Genomic DNA, 19,527 nt, shown 5'->3' with positions numbered 1-19,527 from the left:
TGTTAGAGTTAAACTTCATCAGGAGCACGAGGTTAACGGACAGCGATTCAAAAAGAATCATAATCCACATAGATGTTGCACGATTCAAGAAATCCATGGAAATTGACACTGGTGCGTCCGTGAGTGTAGTACTGGAGTCGCTATACCTCGACAAATTGTGGGATTTCCCATTGGAGAAAGCCAAGATAGAGCTGCGAGGCTACTCAGGAGAGAACATTCCAGTGGTAGGCTGTATCACTGTACCGGTGAATTACAAGGATCAAGTTCAGAGCTTGCCTCTAATAGTAGTGGCAGGATACAAGCCTGCCTTACTAGGTAGAAATTGGTTGGGATCACTGAAGCTGGATTGGAGTGAGATTTTGTGTGTTGACATCATCTTTGACACAAATTTCGTTTCATCAAGAATTATCCAAAGGTGTTCTGTGAAACGGGCAGTCCGATCCAAGGCTTCAAGGCGAGTGTCAGGGTACAGAAGGATGCTAGATCGGTTTACTGCAAGCCATGTTCCGTACCATATGCACTCAAGGAGAAAGTTGAGCAAGAACTCAAAAGTCTAGAGACTGAGAACATTATTTCTAAAATAGATTGATGTTATTGGGCTACACCCATTGTTGTTGTACCCAAGTCCGATGGTAAGGCAAGATTGTGTGGTGATTATAAAGTAACCGTAAACCAGGTTCTAGAGGGTACTGTCCCCAATACATTGCCAAGTATAGAAGATTTGTTCACAACAATGACAGGGTGGCAGATTTTCTCAAAGTTGGATCTTATGAATGCCTACTTACAGCTTGAACTAGATGAGGAGTCCAAGTCATGCTTGACTATAAATAGCCATCTAGGCCTATATTAATTTAATAGGCAACCAATTGGAGTGTCTTCCGCCCCTGCTATATTCCAAGTGGTAATGAACCAGATTTTGCAAGGTATTGAAGGGGTAGTATATTATTTAGATGACATATTAATTTCAGCACCAAATAGGCAAATTCATAATAACGTATTGAATGAAGTCCTCAAACGGCTAGAGAAGCACAGAGTACGATGTGTCTGCTCGCAAGTGTGAGTTATTTCAAAATTCAGTGGAGTACTTAGGGTACAGAGTAGACAAAGATGATTTACATCCAACCAAGGAAAAACTGGATGCAATCAGAAATGCACCCACTCCCAAGAATGTCACTGAACTTCGATCATGTTTGGGTCTTTTGAACTATTATGGGAAGTTCCTAGCAAATTTGGCTACAGTATTACATCTACTGAATGAACTATTGAGAAAACAGGTCCATTGGAAGTGATCAAAAGAATGCGATACAGCATTCAAGCAGTGTAAAAGCAACTTGGTAGAGAGCACCATGTTAGTTCACTATGATGTATCTCAGGAGATCAAGCTATCATGTGATGCCTCTCCGTATGGAGTTGGGGCAGTAATCTCGCATGTATTACGTATTGGGGAGGAGAGACCAATTGCTTTTGTTTCACGTACTCTCAGTGCCAGTGAGCGTAATTATACACAAATGGAAAGGGAAGTTTTGGCATTCATTTTTGGGGTCAAAAAGTTCCACAAATACTTGCATGGTCATAAGTTTATTCTCGTTATGGACCATAAGCCCCTGACAGAAATCCTCCATCCAAAGTCCCCAGTTCCAACATTAGCTGCAGCCCGAATGCAGAGATGGGCTTTGACTTTGTCAGCTTAAACATATGATATTGAATACAGACGATCAGCTGATCACAGTAATGCTGATGCTTTTTCTAGATTGACTTCCCCATTGTTAAGTATCAAATAACTCTACGAGGCTAAGTACAGTGACCTAGTTCAGGCATGTATGGTGACCTAGTCCAGTTTATTTACTCTCAAAGTGAGGATTCAACATGGCTGCCAACATTATATACACGGCTTTCACGTGTCTGCTAGTGACCATCAGGACTCCAACAGTCGCGCCCTCCGGTGGCAGGTAAAACCCAATTAACATACATAACATCATTTCCCCCAAAGTCCTTGGTACAGGTTGTATTTACAAGTTGAGATGGCCCAGGGCCTTCTGCTCCCTGGTTGATCTTCTCAGTTCGAACCCAAGCATGGGTGAGTTAGTAGGACCATTGTTGCATTGCGGAGCAGTCGGTCTAACAGCACTGTCGGGGATGATCATGTCATTCACGAAGACGAATCTAAGGTCAGCTGATGGTTGGATGTGTGTTGGTTGGTCGATGATGATGTCATCTTCAATTTGTTCTGGATTGTCTGTGAATCGCAGTTCGGTTTGGTCGATGTGCCTCTTGCACGTTTGACCATTTAACAGTTTGACTACAAACACCCTGTTCTCCTCCTTGGCCAAAACCTTGCCAGCAACCCACTTTGGATCATGACCATAATTCAGGACAAACAAAGGGTTATGAACAGCAATGTCACGTGATACGGCCGCGCGATGGTGGTACCATTGCTGCCGTTGCCTTCTGGTTTCGACATGATCATTGAGATCCGGGTGTACAAGGGAGAGCCTGGTTTTGAGGCCTCTCTTCAATAACAGCTCAGCAATAACAGTCCGGTAACTGAGCAGAATGCAGGACAAGCGGGTCTGTAGGGAGCCGTGAGTCATGTGTTTTAGGCTCTGCTTAATAGTTTGGACAGCCCGTTCCGCTTGACCGTTAGACGCGGGTTTGAAAGGGGCAGACCTGACATGCTTGATGCTATTATGGGTCATAAACTCGTGGGACTCCGAACTGGTCAAACACGGTCCGTTGTCGCTGACAAGGACGTCGGGCAGGCCATGGGTGGCGAACATGGCCCGGAGGCTTTCAATAGTGGCTGTGGATGTGCTGGATGAAAAGATTACGCATTCAATCCATTTGGAGTAAGTGTCACTACCACTAAAAACATTTTACCGAGAAAGGGGTCGGCAAAGTCTATGTGGATCCTTGACCACGGTTTGGATGGCTATGACCACAGCGGAGCCTCCATAGGTGTGTTACTCAGTTGCATGCAAGTGTTGCACTGATGCACGCATGACTCCAAGTCCGAGTCAATGCCGGGCCACCAAACATGAGATCTGGCAATGGCCTTCATCATGACAATGCCTGGGTGGGTGCTGTGTAAATCTCACAGAAAAGTTTCCCTGCTGTTTTTTGGCATAACAACACGATTACCCCATAACAAACAATCAGACTGAATAGACAATTCATCTTTGCGGTGGCTATAAGACTTAATTTCATCCTGCATTTCCCTGGGAATGGTAGACCAATTTCCATTTAGGATACACCTTTCTACGCTTGACAGTACAGGATCGTGGCTGGTCCAGGTCCTAATTTGGCGAGCCGTGACGGGTGACCCCTTGCTCTCGAAGGCATCCATGACCAGCAGCAAGTCTGTGGGCTGCGGCATTTCCACCCCGGTTGTGGGCAATGTTAGCTGGCTAAGCGCATCAGCAGAGTTTTCAGTGCGTGGTCTGTGGCGGATGGCATAATCATAGGCGGATGATGTCAGTGCCCATCTTTGGATGCGGGATGAGGCAATGCTGTTTATACCTTTGCTCTCAGAAAACAATGAGCGGTTTGTGGTCTGTTTCAATCTCAAACTGAAGTCCAAACAGGTATTGGTGCATTTTCCTAACTCCATATACGCATGCTAAAGCCTCTTTCTCTACTATACTATAGGCTCTTTCAGCCTTAGACAGACTCCTGGATGCGTATGCAACTGGTTGGAGTTTACCTGATACATTGGCTTGCTGGAGCACACAACCAACCCCATATGATGAGGCGTCGCAGGCCAGCACTAACTGCTTACATGGGTCGTAGTGTACCAGTAATTTATTGGAACATAGCAGGTTCCTGGCCTTCTCAAAGGCTCTGTCTTGAGATTTTCCCCAAACCAAGTTGTTACCCTTTCTCAGCAACATGTGCAAGGGCTCTAGCAATGTGCTCAAACTAGGTAGAAAGTTACCGAAATAGTTACCAGGAACGAACGCAGCTCCGTCACACTCTGGGGTCTGGGTGCATTCTTGATGGCCTCTGCCTTCGAGTCCGTAGGCCCGATGCCGTCTGCTGCAATCTGTCTCTCCAGGAAAATGCACTTGGAGCGTTTTAGCCTGAGTCCCACTCTGTCCAGACGATGTAGAACCTCTTCCAGTTTGTGCAGGTGTTCGGTGGCGTCGCGACCGGTGATCAGGGTGTCATCTTGGAACACGACGGTTCTCGGGACGGACTTCAGCAAACTCTCCATGTTTCTCTGAAATATGGCTGAGCCGAGCGAATTCCAAAAGGGCATCTGTGGTATATAAACAGTCCTCTGTGCGTGTTGATGCACGTCAGTTTTTTCGAAGATTCGACCAGCTCCTGTTTCATGTAATCGGAGGTAAGGTCCAATTTGGTGAATGACTTCCCCCCCACTAGCATTGCAAACAGGTCGTCAGCCTTGGGTAACAGGTACTGATCCTGTATAGACACTCGGTTGATTGTTACCTTGGTGTCGTCGCAGATCCTGACCGTGCCATCACTTTTCAACACCAGGACAATTGGACTGGCCCATTCACTGAACTTGACTGGTGATATGATTCCTTCCCGTTGAAGTCTGTCCAGTTTGATCTCGACCTTCTCCCTCATCATGTATGGAACCGCCAGAGCCTTGTGATGGACGGGTCTTGCATCTGGGCCGAGGTGGATCTGCACCTTGACTTCCGTGAAGTTGCCGATGCCTGGTTCGAACAACGAGGGAAACTTGCTCAGCACTTGAGCACACGAAGCATCATCCACTGATGAAGGCTTTAATATCATTCCAGTTCCATTTAATTTTCTCAAGCCAACTCCTGCTGAACAGCATTGGGCCATTGCCTGGAATGATCCACAATAATAAATCATGCACAGATCCATCATACAATATCTTTACTGCCACGTTGCCAATGACTGGTATGAGCTCTTTGGTGTAGGTACGCAACTTCGCATTAATTGGGCTCAGTTTGGGTCCTTTTGCCTTAGTGTCCCACAGCTTTTCGAAAGCCCTCTGGCTCATTATTGACTGACTTGCACCCGTGTCCAATTCCATGGATACTGGAACCCCATTTAATTTAACTTCCAGCATTATCGGAGGACTTTTGGTAAAAGAATGTACCCCATACACTTCTTTGTTCTGTACCTCAGATTGAGTTGCCTGTGCCGTTTGATCCACGCTGATCGATCATCCTCAGCACATGGTGTGTCGCAGCACGCTTGCTCGGTTGCGGACACATTCGCTGAAGGTGCCCCATTGTTGCACAGCCTTTGCACACGTATTGCTTGAATCGGCATTGATGGGCCCGATGATAGCCCCCGCAATGCCAACAAGGCGAGATTTGATGCACCCCGATGGCAGACTTTGAGCAGTTACAGGTCGTACGAACGCCGACGAGTAGGCCCTGCCATGTGCAGCTCTGCCTGCTGACAACATAATTTTATGCACAGTATTTGCCGGTGAGTTTCGATGCTGGGAAGATATCGGTTTCGAGTTTTGATCCATGGACATGCATGCCTGAGTAATCGTGATGGCCTTGCTCAGGTCTAGAGATTCAGCAGCCAGCAGCTTTCGAAGGATGACCTTGTGGCCAATGCCAAGCACGAAAAAGTTCCACAGCATTTCCTCCAATGCAGCTCTGAAGTTGCACGGCCCAGCGAGATGTCTCAGGTCGGTGACAAGTTCGGCCACGTCCTGGCCCTTGGAGCGATTGTGCGTACAGAAACAATACCTCGCCATGATGATGCTTTCCTTCGGTTTAAAGTAGTTCCGAACCAGCGTACACAATTCATCGTAAGTCTTATCCATTGGTCAAATCGGTAAGAGTAGATTCTTGATAAGGCCATATATTTTTAACCCACAAGCGGTGAGGAGAACCGCCCTGCGCTTAATTGCGTTATCGGTTCCTTCCAATCCGTTGGCTATGAATTACTGGTCAAGGAGATCAGTGAAATCCTCCCAGTCTTCCCCTTCCATGAATCTCTCCAAAATTCCACAGACATGGTTGCGTGAAAGTTCATATTTTTAACTTGTCGTCAATTGTTAAGTGTTAACTAACTCCACGAGGCTAAATACGGTGAGTTAGTTCAGGCATGACCTTACTCCAGTTTATTTACTCTCAAAGTGAGGATTCAATATGGCTGCCAATATTATATACACGGCTTGCACGTGTCTGCCAGTGACCATTAGGACCCCGACAGTCGCGCCCTCTGGTGGCAGGTAAAACCCAGTTAACATACGTAACACCCATCACAAGTTACACCCGATAAGGAAGAGGTGTTCTATTTTTCATACATTGATGAACTGCCAGTCACAGCTGAAGAGATTGGTAGAGCAACCAAATGTGACCCAGTTATATCAAAGGTGTATGATTATATTGCAAATGGATGGCCAAACCGGGTAACAGACAAAGATATTCATCCATTCTTCATTCGTAGGAATGAATTATCAGTCGATAAAGATTGTATCATGTGGGATGCAAGAGTGGTTATACCAAATAAATTCAGGTCCAAATTATTAGGAGACCTCCATGATCAGCATCTGGGAATGTGCTTGACCAAGAGTTTTGCATGCAGTTACTTATGGTGGCCAGGTCTTGATAAAAATATAGAGTACATCATAAGTCAGTATACGACATGTCAATCGGTAAGCAAGCAACCATCATCAGTACCATTACAGCCATGGAAATGGCCTCCCAGGGTGTGACAAAGGCTAGATATTGATTTTGCTGAGCTAGAAGGACAACAATTGTTCATTGTGATTGATAGCCATTCAAAGTGGGTTGAGGTATTTCCAATGTGGAAAATAACAACAAGTAAAACATTAGATGTTTTGCGAAGATTATTTTCTTCATTTGGCCTCCCAGAAGAAATTGTTTCAGATAATGGACCACAATTTCATTCAGAAGAATTTGCACAGTTCACGAGCAAAAATGGTGTGAAACTTATCAAGGTTCCACCATACCAACCTGCTTCGAATGGTGCAGCAGAGCGCACTGTACAAATTGTAAAACGTGCCCTCATCAAACAAATGTTGGATCCAAATCCAAAGAAATGACGTTGTCATTGGACCACAAATTGTCTAATTTTCTAATAACATATCATAATACTCCTCACACAATTACTGGTAGAACACCAGTAGAGTTGTTTCTCAAACGACAGCCACGAACCAGATTCTCGTTGTTAAAACCAAACTTGGCACAGTCCGTAGAAGAGACACAATTAAGACAGAAAGAGAATCATTATAGAGGGAGAGTAAAAGAGAAAAGTGTGAAATTAAATCAGAAGGTGAGAGTGAAGAACCATCACCATGAATGGGTAAAGTGGTTACCAGGAAGAGTGGTGAAGATATGTGGTCCTCGCAAATATTTGGTCAAGATGTTTGATAATGGACAGGTTAGGTTTGTTCATATTGATCATATTTTACCCACAGACATGGAAGTAGTTGAGAGTGGGAGTGATTCAATTATTTCTGACTCACCAGATAGTTTTGATACACCAGTAGCATATCCTACATCCAATGTATGGGAAACAAATCCAAGAGAAAGTCAGAATTTAAGTCTGAGTCCGAGTCAGGAAAACAAACAGTCTGAAGTTAGAGAGAGTTCAAATGAAAATCAAGGGCATCCCTTGGAGGAAAACTTCCCTCAGGATCAGCCTCGAATGAGTTTAAATTCGACACCATGTTTGGAAGGTTCTGTTCGAGAGCGAAGGTATCCTCTTCGAAACAGAAAACAAGTGGTTAAGCTTGATTTGTATATATGGCAAAATAAGTCCATATCCTTTGTTATGTATAACCATGCAAGTTATGTATGATGATTGTTTGTTATAATAACTTCATGAAGAAGGGCAAAGTGTAATGTCTGTAGCTCCACATTGTGGATGCCTGTGTTACTACAGCTAGTGCTGTGTAATAAAGAGCAGGTCACCTAACCAGCAGGTCAGAAGATTCCGGAACCTGCATCCATCTTACAGGTTGTGTGTTGTGTGCTCTCCGAAGATACAACACCAACCATTCAGGGCCATATTGAGGGAATTCTACATTGTTGGAGGTGCCGTCTTTCGGATGTGACATTAAAATGAGGCCTTAAGTGCCTGTTCAGGTGGATGTAAAAGATTTGAAGAAGAACGGGGGAGTTCTACCAATGTCCTGGCCAACATCCCTCAACCAGCAAAATAGATTAACTGGTCCTTTGCTTTTTGTAGGTTCTTGCTGTGAGCCAATTGGCTGCTGTGTTTGCCTACATACCAACAGTGACTATGCTTCAAAAGTAATTAATTGGCTGTGAAGTGCTTTGGGATGTCCTAAGAATGTGAAATGTGCTATATAAATGCAAGTTCCTCCTTCCTTTTCTTAATACATAGTGCTCTTGAATACACCCATATGTCTGCTGCACGTGCTGAAGCAGGAGAGCAATGGCAGCGAAGAGTGACGTCACCAAGGTCCAGGTTGGTGATTGGAGTGTGGGCAGGTGCAGCAGGAGCGGCGAGGTCGGGGCGAAGGAGCAGCAAGAGTTCGTAGAGGAATGTGATCGGGGCCCAGGAGAGGTGTGAATTCATGGCCAGGGGCAACATGGGCCAGCCCACACTGCGATATGTGTTTGCACTAGGTCCATGCAGCAGAGCTGGTCTCCAGTTGTCTTGGTTAACCCTTGCCACTGGACCAAGACCTAGCTCTGTCAAGGCCGTGTGGTGGCTGGTGTGCAACGGTCACCACACGTTAAAAAAATCCACGCACAGGCATCTTCCACCCTTCAACATGAAGTTCGGGACCTGGAATATTAGGTCCTTCAGTGAAACAACTGTGAACTTTTTTGACATGGAAGCAAGTCATCCTCGATACGAGGGACAGCCTATGATGATGATGACATGGCTGATGCAAAGATAACTATTAAAGTCTAAATAGCATATGCGCTTTTTATAAAGAGTGTATAAACTTAATAAACTGTATAAAGAGTGTTCAATTCTTTTAGTAGGTGGAAATATTCCAGATGGTGTTGTTTTGCTTTTTAGAACTTTTGTGTTGTTGTTTTCAGCTATTCCGATGGGAGAAGCAGCCATGGACGGAATAAGTATCAAACAGATTGGTCCGATAGTAATGGCCTTATTTAAAAACCCAAAGCGCTGGATAGGAAAGAGCTGCTTTCTGTCAGCAGGCAGGCTGAAGATCCAGGAATATGCACAAATCCTGACACATCACCTGTATCCCAAACAGTTTAAAGATTCCCGGGTATGACTGTCTCAAGAAAATACTGTCATTAAATTAGATTATTTTCATAAACATCTTGTATGTGAAAGTGAAACAGAGGAGCTGTTGAGGGGCATTGGAGCAATTCACTGGCTTTTCACTTCAGGCACTTAGATTTGCAATCTGGATAACATCAATGAATTTCCTCCATATGAGCTGTAAAGATCCCAAGTGAAATGATTTAGACAAACTCCACCCAGCCTCTACTGGATGCAAATCTTTGGCACACAACTGTTCCGAATGTGATATTAAACAGTGTTGCTCAGGTCACAAGGAGGACTGGTATGAAAAGTGGAAACATCAGCAGGGGTGCTCCTCTGAGGTTGACCCAGAGTTTAACTCTGCATAGTTTACCGGTTTATCAAGTAGCTGATGATGAAACTGGTTGATAAAAGCTGAACAATATTCTATTCTCCAAGAGTGATTACATAATGAGCACAAAATAAAAACCTTATAAAATGCTTTTTTGCATTAATTATCCATGACCAGTGACTTTCTAAAAGGGCCACTGTCATGTACAAAATGGATCCCCTCGACCTGATAAGGGAGGGGGTCTTAAAGCAGTACCTGCTGATAATGCTATGCTGTTCAGTTTATATAAAGCAGCTGTAGAGTGAATTGTCTGAAGTGGAACATGCCAGTTAAAATGTGATTTATTTATTTACAATTAGAATAATTCCCAGTACTACTCAGTAAAGTGTGCTTGAATCCTCTCTATTGTGCCTTGGGAGCTTATCTCACTTCTCTTCGGTGTGGCAGGCAGACATTTTGAAAATGCACTAAGTAGGGATTACATTTTAAATTTACCAGATCATTTCAACCTTAAAAGGCCAGTCCTTCTGTCATCAAGTATCAGACAGTGTCAATTTTAAGTTCTGTGATTTCAGAGAAAGTCAGAAAAATCTTGAATAGTTTGTCATGTTTGTTGTCAGATGCTAAACTGAAATGAAAGACACAGTTGCCATTGCAGTTCTGGGTAGAAGGCTGAGAGTATAGTTGTAAAGGCCCCAAGTTTCGACATGATTTGCTGCTGATTTTTAGGAGCAACTGGTGTAGAACGGAGTATCTTAGAAATCAGAATTCTCGTCATTTAATTTGCTCCAGTTCTAGTCAGTTAGAACAGTTTCACTTTGGAACAGAATTTTTTTTTCAAAAGGGGGCGTGTCTGGCCACTTACGCCTGTTTTCAAAGTTTCGTCAGTGAAAACTTACTCCAAACTAACTTAGAATGGAGTAAGTGAAGATTTTTGTACGCTCGAAAAAACCTTGTCTACACTTTAGAAAATCAGGCGTAGGTTACAAATCAGGCGTAGGGAATGGGGGGGGCGGGGTTTAAAGGGAAGTTTACAAACATTAAACACTTCAGTTTTACAAATAAAGAGCCAGCATCAATAATAAATGATAAATACATCAATAAATCAACCAATAAATCAATCAAAAAAAATGAATAAGAAATAATTTTTTTTTTAAATCAATAAATAAAACATTTTCTACTTACCGACTGCAGCACCGGGAGCCCTCCAACAGCGTGCTGGGATGCCCCCCCTCCCAGTGTGTCTCTGTCAGTGTCTCTATCTCTCTGTCTGTCTGTCTGTGTGTGTGTCTCATTCTCTGTCTGTCAGTGTCTGTGTTTCTGACAGCGAGGGGAGGGGGAGGAGGGGGGTAGAGGGAGAGAGGGGGGGAGCAGAGGGAGGGAAGGGTGAGGGATGGGGAGAAGGGGAGAAGGGGGAGGGGGGGAGAAGTGGGAGGGGGAGAAGGGGATGGGGGGGAGAGGGGGAGAGGAGGAGGGGGGAAAGGAGATGGGGGGAAAGGAGATGGGGGGGAGAAAGGAGATGGGGGGGAAAGGAGATGGGGGGGAGAAAGGAGATGGGGGGGAAAGGAGATGGGGGGGGGAAGGAGATGGGGTGGGGGAAAGGAGATGGCGGGGGGGGGAGGCTAAACGGGCCGGGCCCGAGACTTTGGGCAGGGCCCGTCCTCAGCACCAGATTTACAGGTAGGTGGCGTTGGGTCGGGTCGGGATCGCGGGTTGGGTCGGGGGGAGCGCAGGTCGGGGGGTGTGGTAGGAGGGAGAGGGAGGTCAGGTCGGGGGGAGGGAGGTCAGGTCGGATCCAGTCCGGGGGCGGGGGGCGGGGGGGGGGAAGCGGGAGTCGGGTCGGGTCGGGTCCGGTCCAGGGTGGGGGGAGCGGGAGTCGGGTCGGTGTCGGGTGTGGTCCGGGGGCGGGAGCGGGAGTCGGGTTGGGTCCAGTCCAGGGGCGGGGGGTGGGGGAGCGGGAGTCGGATCGGTGTCGGGTCCGGTCCGGAGGCGGGGGGCGGGAAGCGGGAGTCAAGTCGGGTCGGGAGGAAGTAGGAGCTGGCCGTGGGAGGAGCCTTATTCATGCAGCCCCAGTGAGGCCATTCGGCCAGGGCTAGGGGATGCGTGCTTTGGGCCCCTCCCACACAGTTTTGGCCACCTGGAGCTACTGCACATGCGCGCCCACTGTAGCGCGCATGTGCAGAGGTCCCAGCACTGTTTACAGTGCAGGGACCTGGCTCCGCCCCCTACAGCTCGTGCTGCGCTGCGCCGAGCTGCAAACGACCTGCAGGGAGCTGGAGAATCTGGAAGTTTTTTTTAGACGCACCTTGTGACGCGAAAAACGGGCGTCCAGGTCGGGGCTGCGCCGTTCTAGGCGCGGCTCGAATCCTGGGCCCATTGTGTCTACATAAAACAGATATTGGCATTCTGTCCCAGACGTGAATATTGTTCCCATACCTGGAAGACTTTTCTAGCATCTGTTTTGCAGCATTCCTAAACTGAATACAAAAGGAAGTTTACTGTCTGATCCGCGATCCGTCTCTCAACTTTCTCCTGCCAAGGTTCCTCTTCTAGTCTTCCTCTTATTGATATTGCAATCATTGTGATTCTAAAATATTCTCTCTTGATCTTTCTGAGTTCCAGTTATTCCACCTACACATTCTTCCACTTCCCTGCATTCTCACTCTGTTTAAAGCACGACTTGTCACATCACCTCTTACTCAGATTCTTTCCCACTGTGAAACATTTTACTTCCCTCAGGCTTCTGATACTTAAAAGGGCATCACCAGCACTATCTCTTTACTTACTTCATCAACTACTTTTTAATCCTTGGCCCTTCACCTATGTCACATCCCAGAGCCAAGTTCATGGCGCCACCTGTAGCTCAGCTGTACAGGGTCGGGGGTGGGGAGGGGCAGGGGGGCCGGGGAGATGAGGAAAGCAATATTGATAGGAGATTGGATGGTTAGGGGAGCAGGCAGGTGTTTCTGCAGCTGCAGACGTCATTCCAGGATGGTATGTTGCCTCCCTGGTGCCAGGGTCAAGGATGTCACTGAACGGCTGCAGAGCATTCTGAGGGTGACAGCCAGAGTTCGTGGCCCATATCGGTAGCAACGACATAGGTAGACAGAGGAATGAGGTCCTGCAGGCAGATTTTAGGGAGCTAGGAGAGAGTTTAAAAAGCAGGACCTCAAAGGTAGTAATCTCCAGATTACTCCTGATGCCGCGTGCTAGTGAGTACAGAAATAAGAGGATAGAACAAATGACTGCATGGTCGGAGAGATGGTGCAGTAGGGCAGATTCCTGGGGCATTGGGGCCGGTTCTGGGGTAGGTGGGACCTGTACAGGCCAGACATTTTGCAACTCAACAGAGCCTGGACCAATATCCTCGCGGGGGGTGGTGGGGTGTTTGCTAGTGCTGTTGGGAAGGGTTTAAACTAATTTGCCAGGGGGATGGGCACCTGGATGTAGCATTAGAAAGGAGAAATAAGGTGCATAAAGGATTGGGAGACAGGTAGCGCTAGAGTAAGAAACAGTACCTCATTGAGGGGGGGTCATACCAAGAGAGAATACAAGAAGGTCTGAGATAGCTTTACAGTGTGTGTGTGTAAATGCACAAAGCATGATAAGTAAGGTTGGTGAGCTGCTGGCGCAAATAGCCACATGGGAATATGATGTGGCGATAATGGAGACCTGGCTCAAAAGAGGGCGGGATTGGATAATAAATATTCCTGGATATAAGGTGTTCAGGAAAGATAGGGAAGGAAGGAAAGGAGGTGGGGTGGGGGGGAATATTGATTAAGGAGAATATTAAAGTGCTGGAGAGAGAGGATGTCCTGGAGGGGTCAAGGAATCTATATCACTAGAGTTATGAAATAATAGAGGTGCCATTACACTACTAGGTGTATTCTATAGGCTGCCAACTGTTGGGAAGAATACAGAGGAGCAAATTTGCAGGGAAATTACAGCGAGGTGCAAGTACGATAGAGTAGTTGTAATGAGGGACTTCAATGATCCTAATATAGACTGGGATAGTGATAGTGTAAAGGGCAGAGAGGGGGAAGAATTTCTGAAGTGTGTTCAGGAGAACTTTCTTGATCAGTACGTTTCTGGCCCAACAAGGAAGGAGGCATTGCTGGATCTGGTTCTGATGAATGAGGTGGGTCAAGTGGAGCAAGTTGCCAGTAGGGGAACATTTAGGGAACAGTGATCACAGTATCATAATGTTTAGATTAGCTACGGAAAAGGACAGGGAGCAATCTAGAGTAAAAATACTTAATTGGAGGAAGGCCAATTTCAGTAGGTTGAGAATGGATCTGGCCCAGGTAAATTGGAATTAAAGATTGACAGACAAAACTGTAATCGAACAATGGACTGCCTTTAGAGAGATGGTTCGGGTACAGTTGAGGTACATTCCCATGAGGGGGAAAGGTAGGGCAACCAAAACCAGAGCTCCCTGGATGACAAAAGAGATAAAGATGAAGTAGAAAAAGGGGGCATATGACAGATGAGAATATAAGTGAGAACCAGGCTGAGAATAAAAAGTTCAGAGGGGAAGTGAAAAAGGAAATAAGAGGGGCAACAAGAGAGTACGAGAACAGATTGGTAGCTAACATAAATGGGAATCCAAAAGGCATATAAATAGTTAACGGGTAGTAAGAGGAGGGATGAGACTGATTAGGGACCAAAATGGAGACCTACACATGGAGGCAGAGGGCATGGCTGAGGTGCTAAATTAGTATTTTGAATCTGTCTTCACCAAGGAAGAAGATGCTGTCAATGACATAGTGAAAGAGCAGGTAATTGAGATACTAGATGGGATAAACATTAATATGGAAGAGGTACTAGAAAGGCTGGCTAGACTAAAAGTAGATAAGTCACCAGGACCAGATGGGATGCATCCTAGGATGCTGAGGGAAGTAAAGGTGGAAATTGCAGAAGAACTGGCCATAATCTTCCTTAGTGACCAAGGCTGGGAACTCAACATCCAAGGGTATTCAGCATTTAGGAAGGATAGACAGAAAGGAAAAGGAGGCAGGGTGGCATTGCTGGTTAAAGAGGAAATTAATGCAATTGTAAGGAAGGACATTGGCTTGGATGATGTGGAATCGGTATGGGTGGAGCTACGGAATACCAAAGGGCAGAAAACGCTAGTGGGAGTTGTGTACAGGCCACCAAATAGTAGTAGTGAGGTTGGGGACAGCATCAAACAAGAAATAAGGGATGTGTGCAGTAGAGGTACAGCAGTAATCATGGGCGACTTTAATCTACATATTGATTGGGCTAACCTAACTGGTAGCAATGCGGTGGAGGAGGATTTCCTGAAGTGTATTAGGGATGGTTTTCTCGACCAATATGTTGAGGAACCAACCAGAGAGCTGGCCATCCTAGACTGGGTGATGTGTAATGAGAAGGGACTAATTAGCAATCTTGTTGTGCGAGGCCCCTTGGGGAAGAGTGGCCATAATATGGTAGAATTCTTTATTAAGATGGAGAGTGACAAAGTTAATTCAGAAACTAGGGTCCTGAACTTAAGGAAAGTTAACTTTGACGGTATGAGGCGCGAATTGGCTAAATTAGACTGGCAAATGATACTTAAAGGGTTGACGGTGGATAGGCAATGGCAAACCTTTAAAGATCATATGGACGAACTTCAACAATTGTACATCCCTGTCTGGAGTAAAAATAAAACGGGGAAAGTTGCTCAACCGTGGCTAACAAGGGAAATAAAGGATAGCATTAAATCCAAGGAAGAGGCATACAAATTAGCCAGAAAAAGCAGCAAGCTGGAGGATGGGAGAAATTTAGGATTCAGCAGAGGAGGACAAAGGATTTAATTAAGAGGGAGAAAATAGACTACGAGAGGAAGCTTGCCGGAAACATAAAAAATGACTGCAAAAGCTTCTATAGATATGTGAAGAGAAAAACATTAGTGAAGACAAACATAGGTCCCTTGCAGTCGGATTCGGATGAATTTATAATGGGGAACAAAGAAATGGCAGACCAATTGAACAAGTACTTTGGTTCTGTCTTCACAAAGGAAGACACAAATAATCTTCCGGATGTACTAGGGGACCGAGGGTCGAGTGAGCAGGAGGAACTGAAGGATATCCTTATTAGGCGGGAAATTGTGTTAGCGAAATTGATGGGATTGAAGGCCGATAAATCCCCAGGGCCTGATAGTCTACATCCCAGAGTACTTAAGGAAGTGGCCCTAGAAATAGTGGATGCATTGGTGATCATTTTCCAACAGTCTATCAGCTCTGGATCAGTTCCTATGGACTGGAGGGTTGCTAATGTAACACCACTTTTTAAAAAAAGGGAGAGAGAAAACAGGTAATTATAGACCGGTTAGCCTGATATCAGTAGTGGGGAAAATGTTGGAATCAATCATTAAGGATGAAATAGCAGCGCATTTGGAAAACAGTGATAGGATTGGTCCAAGTCAGCATAGATTTATGAAAAGGAAATCAAGCTTGACAAATCTTCTGGAATTTTTTGAGGATGTAACTAGTAGAGTGGACAAGGGAGAACCAGTGGATGTGGTGTATTTGGACTTTCAAAAGGCTTTTGACAAGGTCCCACACAAGAGATTGGTGTGCAAAATCAAAGCACATGGTATTGGGGGTAATATACTGACGTGGATAGAGAATTGGTTGGCAGACAGGAAGCAGAGAGTTGGGATAAACGGGTCCTTTTCAGAATGGCAGGCAGTGACTAGTGGAGTGCCGCAGGGCTCAGTGCTGGGACCCCAGCTCTTTACAATATACATTAATGATTTAGATGATGGAATTGAGTGTAATATCTCCAAGTTTGCAGATGACACTAAACTGGGTGGCGGTGTGAGCTGTGAGGAGGACGCTAAGAGGCTGCAGGGTGACTTGGACAGGTTAGGCGAATGGGCAAATACATGGCAGATGCAGTATAATGTGGATAAATGTGAGGTTATCCACTTTGGGGGCAAAAACACGAAGGCAGAATATTATCTGAATGGCGGCAGGTTAGGAAAAGGAGAGGTGCAGCGGGACCTGGGTGTCACGGTTCATCAGTCCTTGAAAGTTGGCATGCAGGTACAGCAGGCAGTGAAGAAGGCAAATGGTATGTTGGCCTTCATAGCAAGGGGATTTGAATATAGGAGCAGGGAAGTCTTACTGCAGTTGTACAGGGCCTTGGTGAGGCCCCACCTGGAATATTGTGTTCAGTTTTGGTCTCCTAATCTGAGGAAGGACGTTCTTGCTATTGAGGGAGTGCAGCGAAGGTTCACCAGACTGATTCCAGGGATGGCAGGACTGACATATGAGGAGAGATTGGATCAACTGGGCCTTTATACTCTGGAGTTTAGAAGGATGAGAGGGTATCTCATAGAAATGTATAAGATTCTGACTGGACTGGACAGGCTAGATGCGGGAAGAATGTTTCCGATGTTGGGGAAGTCCAGAACCAGGGAACACAGTCTTAGGAGGCAGGCCGTTTAGGACTGAGATGAGGAGAAACTTCTTCACTCAGAGAGTTGTTAACCTGTGGAATTCCCTACCGCAGAGAGTTGTTGATGTCAGTTCATTGGATATATTCAAGAGGGAGTTAGATATGGCCCTTACGGCTAAAGGGATCAAGGGATATGGAGAGAAAGCAGGAAAGGGGTACTGAAGGAATGATCAGCCATGATCTTATTGAATGGTGGTGCAGGCTCGAAGGGCCGAATGGCCTACTCCTGCACCTATTTTCTATGTTTTTATGTCCTCCTTGGACACGGGGCTGGTTCCAGAGGACTGGAGAATTGCAAATGTTACACCCTCGTTCAAAAAAGGGTGCAAAGATAAACCCAGCAACTACAGGCCAGTCAGCTTAACCTTGGTAGTGGGGAAGCTTTAGAAATGATAAACGGGAACAAAATTAACAGTGACTTGGACAAGTATGGATTAATTAAGGAAAGCCAGCATGGATTTTTTAAAGGCAAATTGTGTGCAAATTGTGTTTAACTAACATGATTGAGTTTTGTGATTTGATAACAGAGAGGGTTGATGAGGGCAAAGCAGTTGATGTGGTGTACATGGATTTCCAAAAGGCATTTGATAAAGTGACACATAATAGGCTTTCCAGCATGGTTGCAGCCTATTGAATAAAGGGGACAGTAGCAGCATGGATACGAAATTGGTTAAGTGATAGGAAACAAAGGATAGTGGTGAACGGTTATTTTTCAGACTGCAGGATGGTATTAGAACCACTGCTTTTCGTGATATATATTAATGATTTGGACTTGGGTGTATAGGGCACAATTTCAAAATATGCAGATGACACAAAACTTGGAAGTATAGTGAACAGTGAGGACGATAGCAATAGACTTCAAGAAAACATAGTCAGGCTGGTGGAATTGATGGACACGTGGCAGATGAAATTTAATGCAGAAAAGTGCGAAGTGATACATTTTGATAGGAAGAATAAGGAGAGGCAATATGAACTAAAGGGTACAATTTTAAAGGGAATGCATGAACAGAGAGACCTGGGGGTATATGTGCACAAATCGTTGAAGATGGCAGGGCAGGTTGAGATAGCAGCTAAAAAAGCATACGGGATCCTGGGCATAGATGCATAGAGTACAAAAGCAAGGAAGTTATGATGAACCTTTATAAAACACTGGTTCGGTTTGAACTGGGGTATTGTGTCCAATTCTGGGCACTGCACTTTAGGAAGGATGTGAAGGCCTTAGAGAGGGTGCAGAAAAGATTTACAAGAATGGTTCCAGGGATGAGGGACTTCAGCTATGTGGATAGACTGAAGAAGAGGGATTGTTCTCCTTAGAGCAAAGAAGAGTGAGAGGAGATTTAATGGAGGTGTTCAAAATCATGAGGGGTTTAGACAGAATAGTGAGAAACTGTTCCCATTGGCAGAAGGGTTGAGAACCAGAGGACACAATCTGAAGGCGATTGGCAGAAGAAACAAAGGTCACATGAGGAAAAACTTTTTAATGCAGCGAGTGGTTAGGATCTGGAATTCACTGCCTGAAAGACTCAATTGTGGCTTTCAAAAGGGAGTTGGAAAAGAATTTGCAGAGCTACGGGTAAAGGACGGGGGAGTGGGACAAGCTGAAGTGCTCTTGCAGAGAGCTGGCACAAGCTCGACGGGCCGAATGGTTACAGCACAGAAGACGACCATTCTATGATTCCTCCTGGAATGAAAGGCATAGACACATCCAGTTTCTTGATTAAAACACCTTCTGACACTGCGCAAGGTAACTAAGATATATTCTTCCAGCTCATAACCTCATTCAGAACCTCTTGATTACATTTGCAGTTGTTACATATTCCAAACCAAATCTATGTGAAACAAGCAAAGAAATGCTGAATCGAGCAACCCACTCTGTCAATCAGGATGTTTTATATTGTTTCCCTAATAATCTGAATGGCGGTTTCCCATTTATTTTTCTTTGTGATAGATTTCAGTCCGAGAGTTTGTGGAGTTTTTTGGAGGACGAGGAGCTCAAGATCTTGGGAATATGTTTGAATTTTGGAAGCGAGGTGGACAGAAAATGAACAGTTCTGTGTGTCTGGAACTGTATCCAGAGTTACAACCATTCCAACAGTGGGTTTCAGCAAACAGCACCTTACTCAGCTCTGCTCTGAATAACTAACAGGCAGTACCTGTGGGCAGCTGGGGACATACGAGTGGAGACTGAGTAATGCCTGTTGCTGAATCTTTTACAGGAAGGTAAAGCGTCTAGATGTGGAGCATCATTGGAGAATGCACCACTGACCATGTTTGGCAAAAGTTGGCATTCCAAAATAAAATTTATTCTTTTGGGTTTGTGCGTATAAAATTCCTTTATCTCACTCCAACGCTCCTCATCTCACTGGTCAAACTCTACTCGAAGACTACAGGGCAATTTGCTTGCCGGCCTCCGCCAGTGTTGCTCTGAAGAAGTGAGTAGCCCATCATCTTGCCCTGTGCTGGGATTGCAGAATTGAGGTTGGGGAATTCAGTAGCAGGTGGGATCAAACTGTGGTCCCCACAGCCATACA

At 45.4% G+C, this 19,527-nt stretch overlaps 1 protein-coding gene across 4 annotated transcripts in view; it reads left to right on the top strand.

The window, feature by feature from the left end:
- LOC139268639 (nmrA-like family domain-containing protein 1) overlaps positions 1–19,267 on the top strand; it is a 147,828-nt gene extending 128,561 nt beyond the window's left edge. For all 4 annotated transcript variants that reach the window (XM_070887124.1, XM_070887125.1, XM_070887123.1 and 1 more), the window contains exons 5-6: positions 9,009–9,202; positions 18,945–19,267. In XM_070887124.1, coding sequence (XP_070743225.1) covers positions 9,009–9,202; positions 18,945–19,139 — 389 coding nt within the window. In that variant the 3' untranslated portion in view covers positions 19,140–19,267. The remainder of the gene's footprint in view (positions 1–9,008; positions 9,203–18,944) is intronic.
- Positions 19,268–19,527: the final 260 nt, after the last annotated feature.

Source organism: Pristiophorus japonicus, chromosome 8 (genome assembly GCF_044704955.1).
Source record: "Pristiophorus japonicus isolate sPriJap1 chromosome 8, sPriJap1.hap1, whole genome shotgun sequence".
Taxonomy (NCBI): Eukaryota; Metazoa; Chordata; class Chondrichthyes; family Pristiophoridae; genus Pristiophorus; species Pristiophorus japonicus.
Note: the sequence above shows the minus strand (reverse complement) of the source record. Positions and strands in the feature narration are given on the sequence as shown.